Here is a 13,243-nt window from a genome sequence, read left to right on the forward strand (position 1 = left end):
GTAGCAGAATGTGTAGATAATCAGTATTCCAACTTAATTTCATTAAAAGCAGCAATTTGTTGCCAGTGAGATAGGAATCTACTGGAAACTGGCCAAAATATAGGATACTGCACTAAAAATTAGCAGAAAACCGATCCAATAGATTAAGGCTATTTCATGCAAGGAGATTTGGAGGACTACTACTTTTTTTCTAAATCTCTGGAAATGACATATTATTGAAACAAGCAATTTCTAAAAATAGTGTGGTCTCTCCCATACTGTTTTGACCAGGTGACGAGTTCATACACAAGTTATTTTCACAAACTTTTGTATGAGAATTGGTCATCCTAACGCTGTTCTCTTCTGAGGTCCCACCAAGATGGAAAGATGGAAAAACTTATATTAAGAATTGACTCCAAAGATATACAAATGGACTTCACTTAGAAGCAGATGCTGCACCCTTAACCACTTTAGAGAGAAGAGATATGTTTTGGAAAATTCTTCCCAAAACCTGAGAACAAATCACCAACTCAAGCAGTTCCTTTATCCATCTGAAAACACAAGACATCCAATTTTTCTCTGTGCAAGTATGCAAAAGAGCAAAGCCCAAATGTGACTATTTTATCATTTCATCACTCTCTAGTGCTTTTTTGGTCCACATCTTTAAAACATGTTACATTCGCACAAAAAAACCCTCTGAAAAGATAAATATGACGTGATTAAAAATAGCAGAATGCTTTGAGAAAGTCCTGTAAACAAACAATAGCCTCTGAAAATAGAACACTTTCTCTGACAGCTAAGAGACTGAATAACCAGGCTACTGCTGCCAGAACACCTGTGATGCCAGGCTGCCATAGCAGACTCTATTATCATTATTACAAGTATGTCTGAGGAACTTGCAACACAAGTTCTTCATGAAGATCTAGAAAAGCACTTTTGAAATTGAGGAATGGGAATGAAGAAGACATGAAGGAGAAAATATCAAATAGAAGAAAAATCTATTTTGTCTGCACAATTTACCCAAGAGCACCAGCAGCCACTATAAGAATAAAGAGTACAGTATAGCCATTGGGTTTCTTGAGGAAGTCTAGAACTTTGCAGCACTGAAGCCTGTGATTATAAAAAACAGTTAATTAACTCAAGCTCCTTAGACCCAGAACAACAATCACAATAATGCACGTTCACATGTCTCACATGCAAAGAGCAGAGGTAATACTTGGCTAAAGCAACTTACTAGGCATCAGAAATACAGTAAGAGAGGGAAAATATAGCATGTTCTGAGGCTGCAGCTATCTTTAATAGCAACATCATCAAAAAACATCATAAGCTTCAAGTTTTAAGAGCCAGTCCATCACACTTCTCCCAGAAATCAAGTATTTACCTCTAAATTCATCTGTAAGACTTTGCCAAAGTAGACTTTCTCTCTACTAAAAAGGAATGGCTGCAATAAAATACACCCAAACCAGAACCGCTTCTCAGTGTCTGCAAATACACTGAAGAAAGGTATTTTAAGATATCTTTGTTTTTCCCACCCACCTACTACTGTTCTGATGTCCACAGCTAAATGCCAATTAATAAACTAGTTATGAAGTTTAAAGCTATTTAAAACAGCAACACAAAAAGGCCTGGTAGTCCTGAGAAACTAAAAATAGCATGCCCTTCTCCACAAAGAGAGTAACAGCAATGTGTAAACTGATCACGAGGAGAACCTCATGCAGAGAAAACTACTTGACATAGTGCATCAAAATTGCACTATGTCAAGTCATTTGCAAATATTAATGGAAAATATAATAGCAAATTATTAACTATTTCTGCAAAATTTGTGAATAAAGAGTGAACAGTTTATGGCAAGTCAAATAAAATTCAAGTCATCTATATCCAATAGACTAAAGGAATGTTATCCTGTCCTGCAATAAAAACATGTTTTTACAGACCTTCTCACTGAAGGTCTGTAACTATTTTTTATATACCTGTTCTCACTTCTTTTGGAGGAATTCTGGCATTTTACAGGACTGAGGCATGTGGCTACAAATAACAGTAAATTAAGCCAGCCTCCCTATGCACAAAACAACAACAAAACCATTCTTTTAACAAACTCCTTAAAACCCCTTACATGAAAAAAGATGGATTAGTGATGGGACAGAACAACTCATTCACTTTAAGCAGAAAAGTGTATTTAATATACACAATGTCACACAGTGCATGTCTGCATATACCTTTCCCTCTCTGCTATTCCAAATTTTTAATCTGAAAGCCCTTTCATGAATAATTTGAATGAATTATTTGAAGCTTGTAACCCGAAGTAGATTCATTCTAACAATAAGAAGGTTTTCAGCCCACACAGAGGAAAATTCCAGAGACTGTGTACCAATGAGTCAAGCTACTTCTTCTGGCTGCTTTTGTTCAGACTCATTTCACCCTGAATTCTGAAAGATAACTTATTTCACATTCAGTAGTCTCTGTGTTGAAAAGTCTTCCATTTTTGACTGCCCTAGAGCAAAATCAAGCACAAGTCCCACCAGCAGAGACATCATGTTGTCTCCTGTGAATCAAGACCACTTGGAGTCATTGAAAAACAAAAAATGTGCAAACCCTTCCTGAAACAAAACAATATACATGCCCCCCCACCCCCACAAAACCCATCAGCTTTACCCATGCAAGCACTAAACAGATTTTAGAAATTCTACTTCAATTACTATTTATTTGAAAGGACACAATAAGCAATGTCCTATCTTTATTTATTTTGTGTAACTGTTGGCCAGCAATATCTACTGCTAGTGTAACACTGGAATTACTCCACAAACTGAAAGCCAAGGGGGTCTCCTGCAAAAAGCAGCTTTGGCATTTAATGCATTTTCTGAGTTTTACAGTTTCTACTGCACCCTTGTTAAAGGATCCACCTAAACACCTCATTTCTCTCAAAACTATGAAGTAGTAATCCTGTAGTATCAACATATCTTTGGAGAACAGATACTTACAGTATCTTCAGCAAATATATAGAAGAAATATGGGAAACTACCAAGTATCTAAAGAGCAAGCAGAATTGCACACAAAGTAGAACCTGGTCTCTATTCTACTTCCAAAATCTCCAGATGTGAACTCCAGTATTTTCCACTGAGGGAACAGAACTGGTTTCTGGTAAGCTAAGGTATGAGCAGAAACAAGCAAAAACTTCTAAAACTTTCATGACAGTTTAACACAGACATACTTGAAAATGTGACACACTATTTCAGGATATAGGTAATGTGGCACCACAACACTGGAAAGCGCTTCATGCAGTTACCTAGGGATTTGGTTTCTTGATTCAGTTTGATTAGTTTGGGGTTTGGTTTTTTAAAGATTGTTCAGTTCAGGAAATTTTAAAGATAACTTTCCAAGAATTAAAGAAATTAAAACAGTGTTGCAAATTCTCTGCACAGGAAAGGCTAAATTAATGCAATCAGTGACACCGAGTCTGACAAGTAAAGCTACCACATGAGTAGTTACTCATGGACCGATGCTTCACTTCCTCTCCTCAGAGCTGTCTGTAACTGCTGGGCCAAAGGAAAGGTATTAATTAGCAAAAGCACATCACAGATGCAATGCAGTATTACTTTCATTACAGTTCCCTCTGACACCTCCCCCCCCGGCAAGGCACAGCAGGACTGGATGCTGAATGGGTCTTCTCTAGCACAGAAAGGTATGACAGACCCGCTCCTGAAACGCCTCCCAAGCACAGCCTCTGCAATTCAGAGTCGCTCCTGCCCTCACAGACTTGAGTTACAAAACTTGTGGTTTGGTTAAGTATGGAATACTCAGATCACACTGAGCTGAGAAAGGCGAAGGGATGACCCAAAGACCAAGCGCATCACTGGAGCAAGGCAGCGCGCTCTCACCTCAGCTGAAAAGGCTAAAACTGGGGACGGCTGGTCTCAAACGGGCCGAGGAGGCAGGAGGCGGCCCCGAGAGCGGCCCGGGGCCAGGGGAGCTGTGCCCGCCGGGCTCTGTGTCCATGCACCGCACCGACAGGATCGCGCCCGGCACGGGCATCTCCCTGAACCTCCCCAGGTTCGGTCTCTGCGCCGGCTCCTGGCTCCTCTCCCCTTCGGAAACCAGCCGTCCCCAATTTTAGCACTTGCATCATGCAATACTTCAAAGCCAGAGGGCACAAACGAAAACGGGTCCCGAGAGGCGAAAAGGGCACACAGAAACACGCACGGCGGGGCTGCCCCGCTCCGCGCTCCAGCGGGATGGAAGGGCAGGAGGGGGAGAGGGAGGACGAGAGCGATGGGCACCAGCCCGCGGAAGGCCGGAGGGGAGAGAAACCCTCAGCAAGCCGAGAGGGCACCGGGACACACGGCAGGAGCGCGGCCCCGTGCGAGGAGCGCTCGCCGGCAGCGGGAGGCGGCGGAGGGGCGCGGCGCGGAGACACCCCCCGGTCCTCCCTGCCCGCACTCACCCGGTGCCGCCGTCGATCACGCAGGGCGGCAGGCAGCTCGCCATGCTGCGGGGCCGGCAGTGCGGGCCCTACGCCACCATCCGGGCGGCCGCCGGCTCCCCCGGCGCGGGCTCCATGCGCGCGGGCCCGCAGCGGCCGCCGCCAGCGCCGCCCCCCGCGCCTGCGCCGCCGCCCGCGCCCGGGCCGCCATGTCGGGTCAGGGCCCGCCCGCGGGCGCGGCGTGAGGGAGCAGCCGGTGCGGGGCTGTGGTAGAGAGCCGCGCTCGGGGCTGGGTGATGAACTCGGCACTGCCGAGTCAATGAGCTTGGGAAAGAGTTCGGACGTCCTCGAGTCCAGCCTACCATCCTGCACGACCACACCACGTTCAGTCTTTCCTAAAACACCTCCAGCGATGGTGACTCCGCCACCTGCCTGGGTTGCCTCTTCCAAACGGAACTCCCGTTTCCCAAAGTGGACATCTCTGTGTTATGAACCCTGTGCTCAGCACAAATCCCAACTAGCTATTAGACACTGTGGAGAAAATAACCCCAGCTAAAGCAAACACGTTCCACTCATTATTCCACACCACTAAAAACATGTACAGGCCGCACACTCAATCTCGCTTGTGAGAATACTCCTTCATCCACATCAACCAGTGCTACATGGCCTAACATGATGGATTTCATCAGTTTAAAATCTTCTTAAGTTAGATATTAAAAAAATTAGGTTGGATATTAGGCAGAGGTTCTTCACACAGAGAGTGGTTGGATGCTGGAACAGGGTCCCCAAAAAAATGGTCACAACACCAGCCTGACAGAGCTCAAGAAATGTTTGGAAAACATTCTCGGTCACATAATGTGGCTCTTGGGGATGTCCTGTACAGGTTCAGGAGCTGGACTTGAGGATTCTTGTGGGTCCCTTCCAACTCAGGATATTCTGTGATTCTTCCAAGCCACATATGATGGCAAAGGCTACAACGCATTATTGCAGGGGGAATAAAAGGCTCCCCACCCCCAGCAAACACTGCAGATGCTGCTGCCCCTCAGAGCAAGACCTGCCTCGGTTCACGTCTCAGTGAAGGTGGGGTTTGCCCCCGGAAAAAACACCAACATGGAACCAATCACTTGTAAAAACATAAAACACTGTTTCTTTGGGTGCAGGTGGCTGCGCTACAGCCCACAGATCCTCCAGGTCAGCCCAGAATACCTTGTACTGGTACACTTGAGCACTTCAAACAAAAACAAAAAAACAAAACAAAAAAAAAAAAAAAAAACGGGCTGCAACAAACATCACCTGCAAAGTTGTTGACATCTAATTTGCATACGGGATAATGATGTGTGACTCAGCCCTGGTCACGCTGGGAGTGCGTGGTGATGCCAGAAATAGCTCCTCCAGATGCCTTGGCCTGAGCATGAACTACAGAGCAAGCGTGTTTCCCATGAGGGGGCAGTTTCCTATCCCCCGCTCCCAGCTCCACGTTACTCTACCAGCAGCTTGTGCTGACTGAAGGCCTGTGGCAGAAAATTAATGAGATTCATCCTCTGGTCCTCATACCCAGTGTTGGTGCGATGGCTATAGACTGTGCATATGTCCTGGGGGGGTTGTTCTGCCGTTTGCCACAAACTGAGCACACTCGCTCAACATATTTGTTCGTTCTGTTCCCCTTGGAGATTTTGGAAGATACAGAGCATGATGGAAGGGAGCCCAATTTGCTTGTTGGATGGGCTCCCTTATCGGGGGGTTGAAACAGTGAATTTTCAGACTCTAATAAGTACCTCCAGAGCTGGGGATTGGAGCACGATGGAAGTTGTCTGCCCCCCTCGTCTGGCCGGTGAAATCAAACAGCACATGGAAGGCGCTGCTTTAGCATCCAACAGATAAAAGAAAGAATATGCTTTGACTTTCCTGGCCAAAATTTCCCCTCTCCCATGCTGTTGCACAATATGCTGCACTGGGCTCAGAGAATATCTGCTCGTATGCTATATGGGCACATCACCATAAACTTTCTTATAATTCTCAACTTTCATTTCATTTTATTTTTTTAAGACACTGCTAGCTGTTACAGCTGAGGAGAGAGAATATCTCATCTGGAAATCTATTGCAATAGCTCATGTGCAGCTTACAGGCTCTCTGCAGACATTCAATTTGCAAACAGCTGCAGAGGTTTGAAACGTTTGTGCCCTGCTGTTCTCTTTTCAAGCTGTTTATAGAGTCCCTTGGGCATTGATTACTACCCGGGTAGCTCTCCCAGCTGTTTGAGTGCTCCCTAACCCACTTCAAGCAGAATCAGCTGAGTTCAAACAATTTAAATAGGAGCCATACACTAACTGTGTTGATTGTGCCTGAAGTGGGTTAGGGAGCACTCAAACAACTTGCTTTGTTAGCAGTAGTGAGGGCAGGGGTAAGACATAGTAACATCTTAAGCTGTTTTAGAAGACGACATCTGTCTGTAGTTTAAATAACATAGAGGCAAGTCCATGGAGTACCTTGGAACAGAAATTGTGCCATGAAACTGTGATGACATGTGCCAGCTGATGGTCTTGGAGCAATGGGAAATGTGAAAACATTAATTCATCCTGGCGTGATATTAGAAACCCAGTATGTAATTGTTATTTAAAAGGCAATAACAATTAACTAGTTTCTCAGGTAGAAAAGGAAGAAGGAGACACCTGATCTAAGATATAGGGAATGATACATTCTTCCAAATCCATCATTTTGCAGCCTTTGGAGGACACCCTGGCCTCTCCCTCAGAACACAGCCCTTGTAACTGTCATTTCATGCTTTAAGCCCACAGGCATCATTATATCCTTCTGCTCTCAGCACTGTAAAGGTCACCACAGTTGCTGAGTTTAAGCTGTGCTGGAAGAGAAATGGACACCCAAGGAGGTCTCAGTTTGGATGTCTGTAGTGCCTGCCATGAGTTACATAATTTAGGCTTTGTTGTCTTATGTTGGTTGGTATACACCCCTTTTCACCACAGCATCCAAATGCCTTCCAGGAATGTGTTAAGTGATGTGGCTAAATATCTGCCACTCTTTCATTTCAGGCTCAAAGGCAGAACTGTGTAGGCAGGAGAGGGTTGGGGGTTGACTTTTTATTGTAGGGGTTTTATCTTAAAGTGTTGATGTTACTGTATGTTTACAACAAAGAAAGTAATCTAAGGGAGTAGAAGGTGATGTAGCTTTGATAATCCTTTACTCCCATGAGAGATTATTCAGTGCTAACAGAGCAGGTCCCAAGAAACTCAGATAACTTTGAAAATGCACATCTGCACTCAGCTACGAGAAGCCAGTATATGAGAAGGGGGTGCTTGTGATGCTTTGTGTTAAGATGAACTGCACATTGTGTTCTTGATCATCATCTCCAAAGGTAATAGTGCCATCCCAGCTATATCATGTTGCTGTTTCAGGGAAGGGGTAATGGAAACCCAGCTTTGGTTACATCTGTAATCCATCAGGAGGAGACGGGGGTTCTTAAACAAAACAGATGCACAAGATTAGTGGCAGCTCAGAGTCCAGGGACTTCATCAAATGAATTAGCAGGTTAACCAACAGTGTTTGCATACCCTCAAAGAAATGAGACTACAAAAAGGGTTTTCTTTGTTTACATAACCTCTCCACTGCTTGAGATCAGCTTCAGTCAGCTTTTCCTCCTTGCTGAGCTGCTCTGTAAAAGCACTCTGCTGTCTCACTGGTACTGATAACCCCTAAGATCTGCAAAGGACTGTACTGCTGACACTGTGGGTCTTCATGTTGCCTGAACAACCTACCTGCAGGCCACTTGTTCGTGGTAAATTCTAGTTGAAAGGATTAGTTGTCAGGGTGTACATTTTATTTAGTGGACACTTTCACAGAGGCCCTGTGAACATCCTCCTGCACTTCTACCTCCCCAGAGAGAGGCCACCAATATCTTGAATTGTGTAACTTGAGGATCAGGAAGCACTGTCGCATCTCTCCTGAAGTTTCCGTGCTGTCCAGCTATCATGCTTCATCCAAAATAATATGTTTTGGGGTCTTTTTAAAATTACTTTCAAATCTAAAATTTGATACATGTCCAGTCAGCACTCTTTCTTTAAACTTTGAATTTTTGATGTGGAGAAATGCTGCCGTATCATATTTAGTGAATTACTTCTGAGTTAGATAAATTATCCCCTCTGATTTTGTTCATTGTGCCAGCCAAAACCAGTGCTGACATCTCAGTCACAAATACATGATCAAATTTCCACCTTGTTTTATAACTATCAGAAGTGATGACAACAAAAAGGACTCACTTCAGAATCTCAGAAAGCAGCAGCACGAAAAACAGGTCTTTAATCCCTTGATCGTAGTAAACTTGAGGCTGGTTTAAGAGCAGCTGTTACACAGTTGTCATCGTACAAGCACTTAGGAAAGGTCACCAGGTAATGATGTTCATACACCAGCAATCACAGAGTGTTACTCAATCACTAGAAAGTAAATGGATGGAAAAGCTAAACCTTCCCCTAGGCTGAAAAGCCCCCCAAAAAGAGCAGTAGCACAGTGTGAAATATTCATACAAAGACGTATCTGTAAAGCACACATTAGTTTATTGCATATTTATACCTGTGCACAGGTAGAAATGGGACCATTCTTCAGCAGGGTGGTTCTGTCCACCTGCAATTTAAAGTACATGAGTACTCCCACTGAACACAACAGAACCATCCATGTTCCTGAAGTTTTATGTCCTTTAAATAAGTCTGCAAATCGAGGCCTTTAATTCCTGCCAAACAGACCTTAATATACTGTGGCAAAAAACTACAAGCTGCTTGGTCTGCTTGCTGCAAACGGTCTAAAAAAGTACTTTCTGTCTTTAAATTATATCAGGGTCATATGATGCAAGTATTGGAATGGTTAGTGATAAAGATACGAGACAAGTTAAAGAGGGCTTGGTTGATGGGGGACAGAGATGTACTTTTCAGAATGTCTTATTTGTAAGTGTCTTTTCTAGTTGTGTATCCTACTGTTGTGGGATGTCTTGTGTGCTTCATAGATCCATGGGGTTATGTTGTCATTACCAGCACCTGCCTGTTCAAAAAAAGTTTTTGTCTCCCAGCTAAGAATTTTTCAGTGCTCCTCAGGTTTCTAAAACATCTCCTGTGTCTGCTTTTTCTGTGCTAGGGTTGAACAGAATCAGAATCCAATACTCCTGTTGCTATTGTACTACCAGCCATGATCTAATCAACTACTTCCTACCTTCCTCTTTCTATAAGCCACTTTAGATTTACTATTGGTGTGTATTTTCTTAAATTTTGCACAGTGACTTCCTACCACCCTTTCCTGAATGGCCACTGTTAATTTAGATCTACTCTCAAACGTTTTGGATTCTATCTAATCTATTTTCTATTTATACCACATTCATCACCATGGTAGCTGAATGCCTTAGAAAGTGCCTTTGAAGTAGAGGCTATGCAAAGCTTATTTTAAACCTCTCTGATTCTTTGCCTTTAAACTTGAATTCTCACAACTTCATCTTACCCCAGCTGAGAAATTGCCCTTTTGCACTTTGCTAGGAACTGTCTGTAATCTGAAGCCAGTCCAGCAATTGTGACTCAGTGTTAGCTGAGAATGTCAGCTGCAGCAACTCTCAAACCTATGCAAATAATACACTCATATTTTGAGAGTTCTCATATTCAAAGAGAAATATTATTATATAGAACATTCATAATTAATTAAAACAGCAGTTCCTCGAATGTGAGCAAAACCAGGAGACTTGGAGTAAACCCATGATGACTTTCACCTATGTTAATGTGCCCATCTACCTCAAAGTCTGATTATTGACTGTACAGTCTAAGCATATTGAGGTGTATATGTATATATAATGACATAACTGTGTCACATGGTTTTAAAACAGAGCACTCAATTTTGTCCCATATACTCAGTTCTGTGTACTTTGTGATGCTGCACCATGAAATTTGCAAAAAATCGCAGCTCTAATTTTAAAAAGAGTACACAAGAAGCCATATTTTTACATCAGGAGATTTTACACCTTCTCTTCTGAAGAATTCTTGCAAACATCAGAAAGTCTAGCCAGTACCTGAGGAAAGTCTGAACTACTCCATTCATCCTATCTTGCTTAACAATCCCAGCAATACACTAATGAATGGTAAATTTAGGGAGAAAAAATAAGTCTGTCCATATTGAACACGGGAATAGCACAGAGTCAGTTGTATTTGTCAAATTCTTATATTAATTGTAGTGTTCACCTTCAAATTCCTCCTTTGGGTTTTCAGTTTGGTATTCTTAGGAAAAAGTTTATATTATCTGATAGCTTCTTCCCTCCCTCCAACAAACTTACTGGGCAATTTCAACCAATCAAGGGTAGAGGCCTGAAAGATTTTGAGGAGTTGTGTAAAGAAAATTGCTGAGAATCTTACAGGGAAAGGCCAATATCGCCCTCAGAGAGAGATTGCAGCATCAGCACAACTCTATTATTAGAGAACAACAAATTAACAAATTATCATGGCAGAGGTAACTTCCCAGGTGCCACTGTCTAAAAGATTATTTGTTTATTTTGCCTGAAATAGCTACAGAAACCCAGCAGAAAGGCATTGAACACAACAACACAGTGATGAATTTGTCACTGTTGGAGCATGTATGGCCACCCAAACAAAAAACACCAAGAGAGAGAGATTTAAGTTCATGCAGGGGTACACCGGGATGCAAACAATAACCCAGCTCAACATGATATAGAACCACTCCCACTCTGAGAAGTGCCTCACCCATATGTGTGTGCTGAACCTCCTGTCCAATGATTCCATCCTTAAATAAAATCACTTGCAAACTGAGCTGAGCCTCTGTTACTCTAGATTGACAGCTACACATCTTGTCCCTTGTGCGCTGAACAGAATATTTTCTCCTATTATTGGCTGAGTCATTAAAATACCATTCAGATAACTTTTATGCAACGTAGCTTTTATCAATATCAAACCTGCTTGAGTTTCGTGGTTTGCTAAGTTTCCCATGACATGCTGTTCATAAAGCCTAGATGTGTTTGTCACAACAATGCCATATGAAACCTCCTCTGGGGCCCAGAAGACCTGATGGTAATAGAGAAGTGATTTCTTCATACAGACCATGAAGCAAACAAGATCACAATAATCTGATGAGACAATCTCGACATCCTCCAGCCCAGCCTACCTCCACAGACATGTCAGTAGACTCGTTTGGACAAGCAGTTTGTTGTTTGTTTTCTTTTAAAATACATCAAATGAGTCGACACATCAACAAAGCAACAACATATTTTTCCAGTTACTAAATGCATTTGTTAATCAGCCAAACCAGAGATACATTGAAACCTCTTTGTGATGAAGTCTTTGGTTCTCAAAGTCACCACAGCACTGTCACACACAACACAAACATCATTTTGATCTAATCAGGCTTTAAGAAAACATTTATTGTAGCTGAATACAGCTGTTCACAAATCACAGACATCCAAACTGCATGTGACAGGATCAGCCCCAGAGGCACAAAACAGGGTCTGACCAAGCTTTGCTGCAGGAGTAGGGCACTAGCGAGTCTGAAGCACCATTAAAAGCAACATGCCATTCCTCATCTCCTAAAACCCTGCTATTTAGACCAACTATCTCTCTGAGTCTGTGTGTAACTTTCCTAAGCAGCAGAACTATTTTTAAAAAAGCTTTTGAGGAAAAACTTGTGAATTTTTCAGGTTGCAACAAGTCACACACCAGAAGGGCTCTGAGGCTGGTACTGACACACATTAATTGGAGGTGGAAACCCAGCCTTCCACAGAGGCCAGGGGCTAATTCTCTTCAGTTACATGGAAATCCTGGGATATTCATTCTGCCAACAGTGAAATGGACTGCTTCATTCTCCAAGGCCTTCCCACAAAAAATATTCGCAAAAACAGGAGCTAGAGCTTACTGCAAACTCAAGCAATCTTTATTGGGCATTTGCATATTAAAATTCCCCAGAATCTCTAGTTAGACTTAAATCACTGCAAGTATTTATCCATTTAGCAGTAAAAATGCTGAGTGTGAGGTGTTGTTTTGACTCTAAGTTCACAGGTCCAACATCCAACAGCTGTCACTCACTGCAAAGTGCTCAGACCTGTGATAATTGTCTATTGATTTACACCGTTTTTCCCTTCTCCACCTCAAGCACCATAAAGGTTTATGCAAGCCTCAGCATTTTAAAATGCTCAGTCACTTTCAAAACTTATTATTTCCCTACATAATATATCAAGGGAAACCCATCTTCCTAAAGCGGTATTTTTATCTTCTCCTATATGGACAAAGATAATTTTCTCAAATATGTTTTGCTGCTGCTTCCCCCTCTGCTCCTGTATCTCCACTCATATCTCCCTGTACCAAGCTCCACTTGTTTTGGGGCACTGAAATATTTATCAGCTAGCAGACAAATTGGGCTTTTTCCACAAAGCACAGAATTTTGCTAATGAATAACAAAATGTTTTGATACTATTGCCATACAGAGGCAACCCCCGTGTTCTGAGTCTCCCGTATCATGGCATCAGTGTTTGCGAAAATAAAGACTTTCAAGTCTGTGGACACCTGGTTTCACACACCACCTTCACGTAGACCGTAGTGCAACAGGTCTGTTCTGCAACTGGAAATAAAAATACAATTGCAGCACCTGTAAACATATGCAAACCATTCCTAATCTTTGTATCTCAGCTACAGGCAGCAGTGACAGCGCAGCCGTGCGGAGTGGGCTGGGGCTGAAGAACCGAGTGGGTGGCACTTCCATTGATCTCTTCACCCTGCTTGTTGCCCAAGCAAAGTAGATCAAAGTTAAATTAAATGTACTTACCCACACTACAAGCAGACCCCCATCTGAGACAGACATGCATGG

The 13,243-nt window shown here is 42.8% G+C and overlaps 1 protein-coding gene across 2 annotated transcripts in view; it reads right to left on the bottom strand.

The window, feature by feature from the left end:
* Positions 1–13,243, bottom strand: part of ACTR3B (actin related protein 3B) — a 102,634-nt gene that overhangs the window by 22,676 nt on the left and 66,715 nt on the right. Inside the window, exon 1 of one of the 2 annotated variants that reach the window (XM_086865934.1) lies at positions 4,418–4,581. The exons of the other annotated variant lie outside the window; for it this stretch is intronic. Within the exon in view, the coding sequence (XP_086722060.1) occupies positions 4,418–4,461 (44 nt within the window). The 5' untranslated portion in view covers positions 4,462–4,581. Of the gene's footprint in view, positions 1–4,417; positions 4,582–13,243 lie in introns of those variants that run through there. 2 annotated transcript variants of the gene reach the window in all.

Source organism: Cyanistes caeruleus, chromosome 1, assembly GCF_971803275.1.
Source record: "Cyanistes caeruleus chromosome 1, bCyaCae1.hap1.1, whole genome shotgun sequence".
In the NCBI taxonomy this organism is placed as follows: Eukaryota; Metazoa; Chordata; class Aves; order Passeriformes; family Paridae; genus Cyanistes; species Cyanistes caeruleus.